The sequence below is a fragment of the Hippoglossus stenolepis genome, chromosome 5, assembly GCF_022539355.2.
Source record: "Hippoglossus stenolepis isolate QCI-W04-F060 chromosome 5, HSTE1.2, whole genome shotgun sequence".
Classification (NCBI taxonomy): Eukaryota; Metazoa; Chordata; class Actinopteri; order Pleuronectiformes; family Pleuronectidae; genus Hippoglossus; species Hippoglossus stenolepis.
The window spans coordinates 22,533,738-22,548,409 of record NC_061487.1 but is presented as its reverse complement, the minus strand read 5'-3'; the positions used below and the strand labels follow the sequence as shown (position 1 = coordinate 22,548,409).

The following is a 14,672-nucleotide window of genomic DNA, read 5'->3' as shown; positions in this document are numbered from 1 at the left end:
TAGATCAGACTAATCTGAACCACTGATGCCTTTTTTTTTTTCTCTCTCTCACAAAACAACACCGCAACCTGAACTCCTGCATTCATACTGCAGGTGACTCACCCATGTGCATGTTCAATAAATAGTTTTAATCACTCCTTCATCTCCTTCCTTTTAACCCTCGCTCCTTTTATAGCCTCCCTCATTCTGTCCGTGCTCCCCTTGACAAACCGAGCAGGCCCACCGCCGCGCTATATATTCAAACGGCTTTTAAAAGATTATCGCGCGCCACACAAACATGTGCGCACATACAAATTTAGAAAGGCTGTACTGTATGTTTCCTTAATCCAACTGACAGTGTGTCATAAACACGGCCCGCTGAGTCCTTCAGGCCCCAGAGCTGAGGTAATAAATATGGGTACAGCCAACTCAGCTCCGTGTTTGATTCAGTGTGAAAATCATGGCTCCAGCTGATTATATTTACAGTGTCCTCAGTCACAAATAGCAGCCAAAACCTGACAGGATATGGTCATTCTGAACATCAATTTAACACCCACACGCTGAGTGGCCACTGCACGGGGGAACTGTACACGTTTGGACTGGCTCACAGAAGAGGTAAACACCTTCAAACAGAGGAGAACAGCTGTGGGCTTTACAAAAGAAGATCCAATCATTTAATTTGAGTGTGATGTTTCTGCAGGTTCAGCTGAGAATCTTTAAACGGAAGGAAAAGATGAGGTGTGATCCTGAACCGCTTTCAGACATGAACTGCACTCCTGGACATTTTCCTGAAACTTTCCAAAGAACTCAAATGTTTGCGTCAGTTGCTCCAGACAACATTTCCAGCCCTTTATTTCTGTCACTATGTGAAAATACAGAAGGAAAATGTCCTGATAATTCACAGCGTTTGGTGGACGTGTTGATGACGTTTCTAATAAAGGACGCGAGATTCAGAGAATACAAATAAATGTGTTAGGATAAAAAAAGAGTTGCCATACATGAAGAAGACCAAAACAAAGATGTCGACTTGTAAAGATGATGAGATTTGAGACTTTTCAATGATAAGGGCCAACGCCAGAGTCGATGTGCTATAAACAAAAACATGTGGTCTCCGTAGCAAAAAACGCTTGCTCCGGACATTTTATTGTTTTTAATGTGTCTGACTCTGACGACAGCATTCTGCATTCCTCATATGTGATATGGAAACTCTTCTGTAACATGATTTACTGTCAATAAAGATACGAATTCAAATAGTCTGTTGAGGTGACGTGTTGTTGTGTGCAGGCTATTAAAATGGAATTTGAATGAGTTCCATGTTACTGAGATTAATGCCACGTATCTGTGAGTGCACAACTCACCCTGTGCCTGTGTAGGGAGAGAAGACCAGGTCCTCATCGCTAAAGGTCAACTTTTGGCCTTTTTTTCTGAGCCAGCTCCTCTCAAAGTGATGGCGGGGAGGCAGGGAGCGTGTTTGTGTGTGATAGCAGCTGCTGGGCGGCGTCAGGGGGAAGCCGAGGAGACGGGCGCCTCACCGAAACACCGCCGCTCCCCGATGTAAGAGGAGAGACAGGTTGAAGGAGGCAAGAGGTGGGATCTACGCCGCCCCCAATAACACCGCCACCTTCGAAAGCCCTCTTAAGGCAGTGACCCCCCCCCCCTCCAAGAACTAACCTCCCACCACCCACACATACACAATCACCCCCCCTGACCTCTGGCAGTGCCCCTGAGGCCCATGGGCCTCCAGAAGAAGGTATTCATCTCTCCACCCCTCCACCCTGGCTTCACCTCCTCCCCCTCCTCCCGCTTGTTCCTGCTTTACTTCTGCAATCTCTGTCATTCCCCCCGTCTCACTGCCATTCTGCCGTCTCTCAGGCTGAATGGAGGGGTCAGTTCAAAAGGCTGCCAGAGTGCGCTGCTGCCTGGCCATGATGTGCCTGAGGCTTTGAAGTGAGGAGTGGATCCGAAAGGTGCACAGCCCTGCTTTTCATTTATTTATTTTCTTTATGCTTAATGCTGCAATGCGTTTGTGGCTCAGAAATATAAACAGGTAGTGCAATTACTCTTGCTGAATTCTGTTTAATGTGTTTGCCGTGAATGCAGAGAGACACATGAGGAACATTTCCAGCAATAAATGTCCTGATTACTTCTGTTTTTAAACACAAAGTTCTTCAGAGCTCAGCAAACTGCTATAAATCTACCAAAATAAAAATAAAAATACACTTATTAGATCTGTCGGAATAAAATAATGGTAATGTTAACCTTAATATTTATTAAAGCTTTCTGAAGGTTCACGGTGCCGCTCAAAGAATCCGTCACTTAAAATGCAGCTGAATGACAAGTGCTATTTATATGAATGTCACCTAAGAGTGGTAATGTATGTATTTGTATTTATCGATTGTGTATATATATGAATATCAACATATATAGGTCTACATATCAACTTTTAACTTTTTATATATTTTGTTATGTTGACATTTTTTTTAAAGTTGAAACCACGTTTTTCAGCACTGACAAAGAAATAATTGTCTCTTTATACGTGAATATTACATAGCTCCAGAGACAATTATTTCACATTTAACGACTCTAACTCTTCAGACCTCTGAGAGATTCCTATCACCTCTATCTATTTCTATCATCACGCTTCGTCACTTCCACCTCCTCCCTCTCCTATTGATGTGTAAACGTCTTGGTTTACTGAAAACGTTTGGGGGATTTCACAGGGAATACAGAATTCCTCAGAGAACCCGATCTGAAGCAGATTAGGTAGAAAACAAATCGCTTGAGAAGGTAGGGACCACTTTCTGTAACACTGACCGTCACATTGTATTTCTGTTTCAGGTAAGCGAAGGGATGCGTCATCACAGCTGCTTTTGAGGTTAAAGAATAGAAAGAGACGCAGCCGGTGGAGAAGAAGGACAAAAGATTTAGAAAACTGTAGGTGAGAAAGAATATGTCCAGGGGAGGAAGAGGGAAAAGGGCCAAAGCTGCTCATTTCCATGCCTGTTGACTCCTTTGACTAACCTATAGTCCTTGTCTATTGCTGCCTCCTTTCTCTGTTCTGTGCCTTTTGCCTCCCGGCTCTGGACAGAAATGGGCTTGAGCGCTCGTCTGAGCTTTGAAGTTCTTGGTTATCAGCCAAGCGTGGCGCTGTACCTGCAGCCATCTGTGAAGGGGCCGCCAGCAGCCGCCCATCGCTCCGCTTCCCTTCCATGACCGAGAGGGGCCGGAGCCAGGAGTGGTGATGGGGCTGGCAGCGCTACTTGGTCCACGCTGGCTGGCCGTGTATGCTAGAGCCAATAGCCGTGTCTGCACATACCTCAGTGCCCTAATCTTACTGTGTAATTCAGCTCACTGCTCATTTTAATATTTGTCTGTAAACACTCACCCCTCAAGGTCCTAACCTGTCTTTTCCCCTCAGAAGCGGAGGGAGAGTGTGGAGGTTATGAAAGGCTTGATTAAAAACAGCAAACCATTTTTCACTCCACGCCTTGCGTAGTATGAAGAGACGGTTAGGATCTTTTGTTCAACTAAAGTGGCTGTGAGTGTGGTAGTTGCCCTCGGCCGTCCAGCAGTAGCGCCTCACATCATCTGTTTGTCTTTGCATCACATTCGACGCTTTGTTCAACTTTTTTTATGAGCTTTGTGTGTGTGTGTATGCTACCTGAGGCGTAAAGTTGAAAGGCCAAACAAGCCAGTGATAAATACGGCCCGGCGCGGCCAGCTCTCTTCCAGAGAGTGCGATGTCAAACGGACGGGTTTGGCGGGGGAACATTATCACAAACAATAGGATTAAGACCTGGGACAATGTGCACCCAAAACAAGCTGGTGGTTTGGGTTTCGGGGGGTTAGTGACGGGACGAGGCAATAAGACAAGCCTGGGGGTGGGCGGGGGGACGACTGAGTGGGGCGGGAAGCCGTGGGGGAGCCTGAAAGGGTTTGGGTGGGGGGTGGGGGTCATGATTAGGGAGAACAAAAAAGCTACAGTAGCCAGACCTCTTCTCAGACCATCCTCCAATTACACACACACACACAAACACACAAACACACACACAAACACACACACATACGTGGGGGCCTCCAATCTGGCCATCAGGCTGTTGCAGAAGTGTCACATGGGCACCATGTGTGCCGGCCAATGGCCTCTCGGCTTATCAACAAACAGAGCAGGATGGAAGGACAGATAAGCGATAGATGTGGGGGGTGGGGCAGGGAAGCGCATGCATGGCAGGGGATCTGTGGGGGTCACCGGCGGATGATGAGATCGCAAAGTGAGCATGGAATATATGGCATGTGAGCAAAATGCAGATTATGCTAACGCTGCACTGTGCAATATTATTCACATATAAAAAGAAACAGGAATTGACGCCCTCAGCATATAAAGTGCCCTTTATGCTCCAGGAATCCCTGTGTAATTATTGCTTAACAGACCCGAGTTAACAAAAGGCCTTATTAACTCTGTGCTGCGTGGAAGTAAAGTAAAATCTGAACCTTTGTTTGAACCGCGGCTCAAAGCAATGGACGTGTCATAAGGTGCAGAGATACACTGCATTCTTTTAACAGATGCTGCTATCACCCTCGCGGTGGAGAGGTTACTACATCACTTTACTTATGAGAGGAGATCATACTTTTTTTTTTCTCTCTCACATTCACAGGCTCGGTGAACTCTTTTTCTGTGTAATACGCCAACCCACTGAGAGCCAGAAGGAGCTGCAAGTCCATTTAGAAAACAAATGATATAGTCAGCATTTCAATCATAGAGAATAATCTCCTGACATTCTTGGGGCTGTATACGAGAACACAAACGTCCGAATCAGAGGTCACAGACTTTCTCCGGAGTTTCCCCTGCCAGCCCCGAAGTAAACCTCCGGATAATGTCCAAATGTGAGAATACAGCAGGAGATCTGGAGGAGGATTCACCGCGTTGATGACGTTTCTAACACGTGATAGATGCAAAGCTGAAAAAATAAAAGAACTACAATGTCTCAGGATGTAAATGAGGTATGAGAGTTGTTGGAGATAAGGGCCGATGCTGGTGTGTGCTGTAAATAAAAACATGTGATATCCTGCTTCAGCGTGCTCCCCCATCCCTCGTCTGAAACGTCTACATCTCTGTGTTTGTTGTGCCTGACCGGAGAATCTCCTACTGTGTTGTTAATGTGTGAAAGGTAAACTCCAAAGAAAGATCGGACCCGATTGTGCAGACATTCTCTGAAGTTCCATGTCTGAAAATGTCCTAAAATACTCTGCATTGATCTTGTTGCCCACAGCCTAGGGTGTCACATGTTTTATGCTGTTACATGAGAAAATGCTTCCAGTTTAAATGCACATATCTCATTATTGCACGCTCTATAACCCCCCACACCAATCTCCAGCTAAAGCCTTCCTCTAACAGAGCCTGGAGTTGTTTCACTGGTGGTCAGAGCCGGAGGCAGCTGTTCCACACAAGCCGACACCGAACCCAGTGTGAAACAACAGCGAAGGAGGGAGAAAATAAAGGGCCCTTCACACATGCATGACAACCAACACGGAAATGCCTTGTGTAAGCAGTCGGCAGGGTCGAGGCTCCGTCCCCCCCTCCTCGTTTTCCCTTAACTAAAAACCAGCTAATGTCAGCAGCTGATGTGGTCTCCCACTTCAAGGACCTCAGAGCCGCTCGGTTTCCGAGTGAGCTCTGAAACATATGGCAGAAGCACTGAAATGGGAGAAAATTAGATCTGCACAGTCCCCTTGCATCCTCAATTGAATTTCCTCCACTAAAGAAAAAAGACAGGAGTCATGAAGAATGATGTGCTGCAGCCGGTTTGACTCGGGAGAAATTTGCAGAAAAACCGTACATGAAAAGTTGAGCCTGTTGAAGTAGCCTGAGTATTGTATTCAAGGCCGGGCCTCCTGTGTCAGGACTGGCCTCTGCTAACCTGTCATTTCAGTTCAGGCTGACGCTCCCCTCCCTCTCCTCTCCTCCCCTCCCCATCTGCTTCCAAAACCCTTAGATCACACCTGTGAACTATTTCAGCACATCAGAGAGCTCACATATTCCTGTCTTCTGTGGAGGAGAGCTGCTGCTGCGCACACACACACACACACACACCTCATCTCACACAAAACTCACATTCTATCTCCCTCCAAAGCCCTGGCTTTCTCGACTAAATGCTTCGACAAATCAATAGCGCAAAGAATTCCCCAACACTGGATTTCACTTTCTTTCTTTTTTTTTCAGATAGGAAGCTTTGAATAATGCAAGAAGCCATACTTGTAAAGACAGCTTATCCATTTTCATTACCTTTTTCTGAGCAAACCGCCATCCTAACAAGTCATGAGGTGACGCGTCGAGTCAACAAACAGATCAAACCTCACACTGAGCCAACGTGAGAGACAAGAAATAAACATTCACAATGGCACCTACGAGGATTTGTGGAGTGAAGCCTGTTCTTTCCTGCGAGCTATTTAGCCATCACTTCCTCTCTTAGCGGCTGTTTATCCATCCTCCCTCCCGGGGCCTTTCCCCCTTCACCACCGTGGACAGTGAGGAGCTAAACGCTCTGCTTGTCATAACAGGCAAGAAGAGAGAGACCCTCCTCGGCTCCCCTGACTCTGCCACCGGGTGTGGCCCTGCCTTGGCCCCTGAAGGGCCCCCCAGGGTTCTTCCTGCAATTCTAATCAAAGTTTAAAAAGCTGCAACCTTGGACCCTGAGCCTGGGCCGTGGCCTGCGAGGAAGATATCAATCAAGCAGCGTCAAACAAGCGAGAGGGGAGGGGAGGGCGGTGAGACACGGGGAGTTCGAGGGCAGTTTCTGAGAAAGTCTTTCTGTCCGTCTGTCAGATGAGTCACTTCCCCTAAACAAGGACAGGGTGCTTTCCTCATATCTGGAAACAACACGGTGATTTAAAGTCGCATTAACTCATAACGACCGTGTGGAAGGATGAAACATTAATCTCCCTGTGATGCTGCAGCGCCTGTCACCACCAACACCACCACCACCATCATCAGCAGCTTCTGAGTCACACTCTGTCTATTTTTCCAGGCAGGAATGAATGAATCCTCTCTGGAATAGCACTGGTTGACCTCTGAGGGGGCATCTGCAAATGAAGTTGCCTTCCTGCCCATTTCTGCAGCTGCCTGGTCCCCTCTAAGGCCTGCTCTACAAATGGGTGATGGCACATATGTGTACTGGCTCACATGCATGCACGAGCACACCACAGCACCCATAACTCTAGCCGGGGAGCGAGTGGGCAGACAGGCAGGGTTTGACAGTGTCTGAATATTAGCTTTTCCACAGCTGGGGGCTGCTGGACCTGCTCCGTTCATCAGACATCCATCAAGGTGTCAGGTCGGGTTATGAGAACAGGCTCCCAGGGTGATCAGACTGCGGCCCGGCCTGCCAGCAGGTCTGCCTGATGGCCCTCTGCCTGGGCCAAGAAGCACCAAAGGTAAACACGAGAAAGAAGAAGCAAAAAGAACTAGAAGGAAAATGACAGAAACTGAAGCAGGCAAAATGACCACAATCAGATGTCCTGAAAATCTCTATGTTTTAAGTAATTCTGGATAAATAATCATGAATACAAAGTCACGTTGTCCCCAAAGAACTCAGCTTTCAACTATCAGAGGAAGTAGACAATCATATAGATTTAAGTTATTAGTTGCCCCGTATAGCCGCGGGAGAGCAATCACCATAATAGCTGGTCTCATTCTAAACGAAGGAGCCCCCCCTCACCTAAAGCTTATTTTTCCATTGGGGACGATGGTCCTTTCCATGGCTGCTCCACAAAACAGGCCCCTCCAACAGTGAGGAGGACAGGCAAGGTAATTAATTTCCCCCGCCGCCTCTTTCTCTTCCCTTCTCCTCCTCTCCGCGGTGAAGGGAAAAGCCGGGGAATGTAATTTACACTAATTACCTTTTGCATAGGAGTCTCATTTCAACTTTCTTTTTCATGTGGCGGCGGCGGCAGCACTGTCTCCAGCAGATGCCTCTAAGCCTCGACACCCCTGATGAAAAAAAAAAAACCAGACCACTCCAATCTTCCTACAGGGACGCATGCGAGCACTTTGCGAGGAGTTCGCTGCCATCTTGATACCGTAGATTCTATAGTACGCCATTAGGCAACCTTATTATCCCCATTAAGAGCCACTTCTAGTGTTGATATTCCTATAATGTCACTTTTAAACTGTTACTTCTCAGTGTTTTCTTTCTTAGTGGTGATTTCTGAGCAGAGACAGAAGGGGGGTTCCCTTTGACACCAGCAGAGGGACTGTAGAGCAGAAAAAGAAGGTATGAGACATGAGGCTGCTCAGAAAAATAAATATTGGAAAACGTGAAGGGTCAGCGTTTACTTTGTGCTGCATTCCGGTTTGCAGAGCAGGTTTAGACCACAGACTGGTTTTCGACGTGTTCAACATGCAAACCGTTTGTATTCTATACAAACAGTTCAGCCCATATGTCCTATTATGTATATGTCAGGAGAGCATCTCCACAGGGTACAGTACTTGTGAATGATACATTACTACAGACTGCAGCTGGATGCGAATACAAAGACGTAGCATGCAACTGCAGGGTATTTATCACACTAATGCACGAGTGCAATCACACTATTCCACCTATAGCTGATTTATTTGTGTAGTTGTATTGTGTGGAGAGTATTGACAGACATCGATCACGCACGGATTATAATGGGTCGTCTGCATTGTTGTACATTATGAGGCACCGTGCAGCGACAATCCAGTGTGTGTGTGTGTGTGTGTGTGTGTGTGTGTTGCTGTTAGAGAATAAAAATCTATACGACAGCAAACATTTTGCAATAGAGGAGGCATCCTCTCTATTGGATTAGTCACAGGCACAATGCTGCAGCGAAAGCGAATATGCCGAAGCCTCTTTTCTGCACTGTCTTCCCGGAAGAGGAATAATAATAATGACAATAAACACGGGAATCAATGCAAACAACGTAGTGACACATGCAAAGTCAGTCGGGGGGTTCGATTCTGCCGTGAAATAACAGGAGGTGGAAGAAAGAGAGTGAATGGAGCCGAGACTCCGAGCGATCGCTCTCCGACCTTCTTTCATTCCCTCTTCTTCTCCTCCTCCTTCGAGCTGAGCTGTAATTTCCACCAGGACCAAACATTGTACAGGTGTGTGTCTGTGCGTGTGTGTGTGTGTGTGTGTGTGGAGATCAGTGTGTGTTTTTAAACCCAGCCTCGTCTTTGACCTTATTATCCAGGAGGAGGGCTAGAATGTGCAGTGTTTATCCGCGCTGCTTTTAACGCGCACGGCTCCAAGACTGGCACCGCGATCCAGACGCACGCAGCTGCGGGGGTGGTGGGGGCGAGAAGCTGACAGCACACATGTGGAGGATTGATACAAAATACCATGTTTCCTGCGTGTTGCGGGGGTGTGGGGGTGTGGGGCGGGGGTTAAAAGGGGAAGGTGCAACGCATCAGCCGCAGTTGAGTCGTATCGCACGGGTACAGTATCGCTTCGGAGCCTGACGCACGGAGAGAGCAGGAGGAAAAGGGGGTGGGGGGGTAGGGGGGGGGATGCAAACAGCAGGTCTTACCTTCGTATACAGGGGCCATCGGTGCAAGGGTTTCTGTTATACATGGCAAAAAATAAAGCGAGGTCTCCGCTCAAAACTCAATAAAAATCTGCCATCTTGAAACAGCGCCGTGGTCTCCTGCATCACTGGCCCGGTTCATTAGTGAGGAAACGGCTCATAATTCATATCCACACGTCCGCGTCCCGACGACAAGAAGAAGAGGAGGAAGAGGAAGAAGAGGAGCAGGCGGAAAAAAATCAAAAAAGGGGAAGATGCAGGTCCTCTCCAGTGTGCGTGTGTGTGTGTGTGTGTGTGAGTGTGGGATCCTGGAGGCTGAGGAGCCACGATGACAGGTTTACTTCAGCTCGTGTGCGACATGTCTGTGGAGTGAGGAGTCGCTGCAAAAGTTGCAGTGGCTCCGGAGCGCAGCGAGTTTAGTGCGAAGTCAACCAGTCGAGCCCCGATGGAGTCGATGGACGGACGAAGAGGAGGAGGAGGAGGAGGGTGCATCATCATCCAGGATAGACATCATAATAATAATACAATAATAATAATGAGAATGAGAATAATAACAATCATTATCATCATAATGATCATAATAAAATAAAAAGTAGAGAATACTACTGCTGCTACTACTACTAGTAATACTACTTATACTTATACAAATGATACTTAAATACTACTACAACAACAACAGCTACTACTAATACAAATAATAATACTTATACTAATAATACTGAAATACTTCTACTACAACAACAGCTACTACTAATAATAATAATATCTAAATACTACTATTACAGCTACTGCTACTACTAATAATAATAATACCTAAATAATACTACAACAACCACCACTACTACTAATAACAATAGTAATAATGACACTTTAATACTACTACAACTAATCATCATCATAAAAATAACCATAATATTATCATCATTAACATTTATTAAAATTATTTCATCATTTAAGTGTTTTTTTTAACCAGGTTTAATATTACATGTATTTTTGTCATCATTTTTGTTATTGTTTTATTGCCACTGTAATATATTTCTGTTTAGACAAAAGTGTTTGCACTGTTATTAGGTATATGACAAAAATCTTGCAATGAAATCTTGCGCATGCATCGTGCAGTACAATAAAAAAACAAAGATTTGCAACCAACAGTTTGCAAAAAGAAATAAATAAAGATCACTTCTAAATGTGCTCTTATTTTTTGTGGAGGTCACACTAACTTAATTGAAAAGTCCTGAATCTGATGTTAAGCTAATTAATTCATCACAATTGTGTCAATAGGCTCATTTTTAACAAAGTACTGTCTGTTCCATTATCAAAAATAATGACAAATATGACTAATGAATAAAAATAACTTTGTCCACAATGATCAGATTTGCTTATATTTTGTATTGTGCCTTCACAAAGATGTTTGAAAAGTCCTCAGCCTGATGTATGAATAATAACTGTGACAATAACAACAGGGCTACCTTAGAAAACTGCATATGTCAGAGTACTCGGAGGCAGCAGGATGTAAACAGTCCATGTCTGCACAAGCTAATGACAAATTCAATAACGCTTCGTACTCCTGTGTCATTATTTGGACATGATGTGACCTGAGGGCCGTGGAGCAGCAGCCGTGCAAAGTGCATCTGCGTCGGATGACATCCGCGTTCCACTGCTCCTGCCTGAGCGCTCCTACTGTAGGCTACAGTATGACGACATGAGATTTGCACAGAATGAAGTGGAGCGGAATCGGATTACACACGAGCTCACACAAATGTGAGTAATCTGTCATTTACCAGCGACCCTAAAATGCACCCACAGCAACATGCGCAGCAACCTCTAAATTAAACATGCCGGCATGGGGGCGTCCGTTAATACAGCAGGGCTTTGGAGCACAGCAGCTTCATTACACACAGCCTACCAAGTATAATCTGAAAACACACTTGCAGCAATGCAGGTAGAGAAAACATTGAAAAAAGTAGTAAAAAAATGCATTGATAATAAAAAAACCTTTATCCCCAAAGTAAAAAAACAATGATTAATGCTGCATCTTGTGCAAATCGTGTTCTTTGAGCCGTGCAGCTTTGCAGAGTTATGCAATTAGTCGTTGAGTTTAATGTCACAGGGCCCGCAGCCTGCATCATATAGGCTGCAGCCGACATCTGTATGATGGTGATGTGATGATGTAACTGCAGGACAGGCTCTGAACTAGGCCCCACAGAGCCGCAGAGTGAGCAGACGCACATTTGTTTAGCATTAAAACACCAAGTGGACTAGGAGCAAATTCTCCCATCAGCGGGGCATTGTTTATTCATGCTACTTCCTTAAAAAAAACATTCGGAATGTTCCTGATGGGATTTGCTGTATATTCAACACTGAGGAGCCTGTTCTGTGCTGTGTATGACATAATAACATGTGGGAGCCTATTCAATATTGAGAATATACAAAGTATGCATATAAGATACACCACAGGTTTTTCTCCTTAATTATTAATGATCTACCGTAATGTGGTACAGTGGTTTTATATGATACTCTAACAGGGATATGATAGTTTGTCTGTGGGAATGTTGTAAGGGAACAATTATGTAAGGAAAAAGTTGAATAACGTCATTCTGAATTCATGCATTTTTTTAGATAGTCAAATACTTACTATTTTAAACAATACATTTTCAGTAGTTGCATTGAGGGTGAAGACCAGGCCGATGTATTGAGGTCCCGCCAATACACGTGCTCGGCCAATAGAGAGTCAGTCTCGGCTGTCAATCATGACAATTCCCCCATTTTTATAGCATCTACCAACTAATATAAAACACATTTACTGGATTAATTAACACTTGAACAAACATCAATGTGATAAAAATGACAGAAACCCAAAATGTATTTAACGTTTACTTTGACTTTTTAGTTTCTTCTATTCACGTTCACATCGAGGAGGTGAGGATTGACCCATACTCCAGCCAGCCACTAGGGGGTGATCAAGATGATTTGGCCTCACTTTTGGGAAGGTGCCATGTTGTCCATCTTTGTTGTTATTATTCTGAACAGAACAACAGGTTGTGTATAGGGCTATAGTGGGGATTACACAATAAATAACCCGTGTTTGTGTGGTACTTACACGCTATACGTACCCCCTCAAGTCAAACAGCAAGCTTGAAAACGGCGAAACACAGAAATGAATTAAATCATTTACTTGTTTCTTTGCAAATTTGATCAGAAACGTCTGATTAATTGTGTATGACCAAATAGATGTAGTGCTTGTTGTGCTTCCCCCAGGCCTTTCAGTGCAATTATAAAAATGATCAAATGGAGCAGTGAGTTCATCTGTCCTCTCAGCTTCAATTTTTCCAAACAATCCAGATATTTCAATCAAAGTGTTTTCAAGACGTACAATGATGTTTTTTACCTATCATTCATAAAACAATATTTGTATGTAATATATTCCTAGAAGTGGCGTCGCAGCTTTACCCAGTTTGATCAATTTATTTAAACCACATATTTGTAGATTAAAGGCATGAACACAGGTTAATTACAGTTTTTCACTGCAGAGCTGCACTGACTCTGAGCCATGAAAGAGCTCGCTCACTCTCAGAACCTGAGTGGAAGCCTGACGCAGCTCTGCAAAAGGCATTTTCCCAACAGTTTGGGAAATAAATTAAAGGTTCAAATTCACCTCTGACTTCCCACCAAGTGTTTTATGTGAAACTGGGGACTTCTACAAAAATGAGTCTGACCTTTGGTGAAGCTTTGCCAAACGGACTACCTGTTTCCCATGTTCCAGTTACTGCAAGAAATTATGTGCAAATATACAAGTGCACCAGGTCTCTAGGGCCCTCGACAAATACCACTTACACCAAATGTGTTCGCCGAGCATTTATGCAACTACAGAGTTTAAATTGTCTTTACATTTCCATGTTGATTATTGTTATTTAATATAGTTATAAGACCTTGTTTGATCCTTGGAGACTTTTAAACTCCATCTTTAATTCTTGGTTTTACAAAAGGTGAGAACTCAACAGAAACACATGTACCACAGCCCAACACAAATACCTAACACCCCGGAAAATATTAGGAATAACTGTGTGATGTACACAAAAGAAGTGATCACTACCAGTGGTGGGATGTAAGAAAGTACATTTACTTTAGGTACATTGTTCATGTATCTGTACTTTACTTACTACTCCACTATATTTTCACAAAGCATTGTTACATGTCCACCTGAGTTTTTATATATAAAAGTGATCGATAGCAAGAGGGGAATTGATTCACTCATCCAATCAGAGTGGGAAGATAATGTCAGACCCCGCCTCCGTCAACAACAGCAAATCCCGAGACTACAGGCTACACTCAGCATGTACTTATACTCCTAATACTTTACGTGCATTTAAAAGCAAGTACTTACGTTTACTCAAATAGAAAATGTTATTTGCTACATATAATTTTACTTTTAGATATTTGTGTCTATTTATTTATACCTTTGCTTAAGTGAAATATTTGAGTGCCTCCTCCACCACTAAACTCTGCATCAACAACAGCCTCCTGTGAAGATTTGTTTTCACTCTCTGTTATATGAGGCCATATTTCTTGGCGAGTAAAGACTATAAACTGTTATTAAGCACCAAAGAACATATTCAGCAGATAGAACTAAAACTTGTGTAATTATAGAGACTTACAGTGTGTATTTACTCTCCAGTGAGTTCTACTGAGTATTAATGCAGCTGTTTGTGTCGACACAGGATGGAGCACAGCCTGCAGAGGTAGAGGACACACAGACACACACACACACACACACACACACACACACACACACACACACACACACACACACACACACACACACACACACACACACACACACAAACACACACTTTACCACATGGCCTGAGTTAAACTGAAGTGAAGTTCAAACACAATATGAAAATAAATTAAATGCATAAAACATTCATAGCGCCAAATGAGAAAGAAATGAAATGATGTACACAATATGTAATATATCTCAGCTCTATTATTATACAGCCATTGCTTATACTTGCACTTCATTAGTGTAGACGCAGCCACTCTTTCATTAGCTTCTATTGCCTTGTTCAGTTGTAAGTTATATGCAAAACTAAGTCACTGAACCGTCCAGGGTGTAGCCTGCCTCTCGCCCAATGTCAGCTGGGATTCGC

General features: G+C 44.1%; 1 protein-coding gene across 5 annotated transcripts in view; it reads right to left on the bottom strand.

Moving 5' to 3' along the window:
* The window catches only part of hipk2 (homeodomain interacting protein kinase 2), a 75,451-nt gene extending 65,516 nt beyond the window's left edge, over window positions 1-9,935 (bottom strand). For 3 of the 5 annotated variants that reach the window (XM_035156342.2, XM_035156343.2, XM_035156347.2), the window contains exon 1: window positions 1,338-1,594. In XM_035156342.2, coding sequence (XP_035012233.1) covers window positions 1,338-1,374 — 37 coding nt within the window. In that variant the 5' untranslated portion in view covers window positions 1,375-1,594. Of the gene's footprint in view, window positions 1-1,337; window positions 1,596-9,525 lie in introns of those variants that run through there. The other 2 variants (XM_035156344.2, XM_035156346.2) reach the window with 2 other exon arrangements.
* Window positions 9,936-14,672: the final 4,737 nt, after the last annotated feature.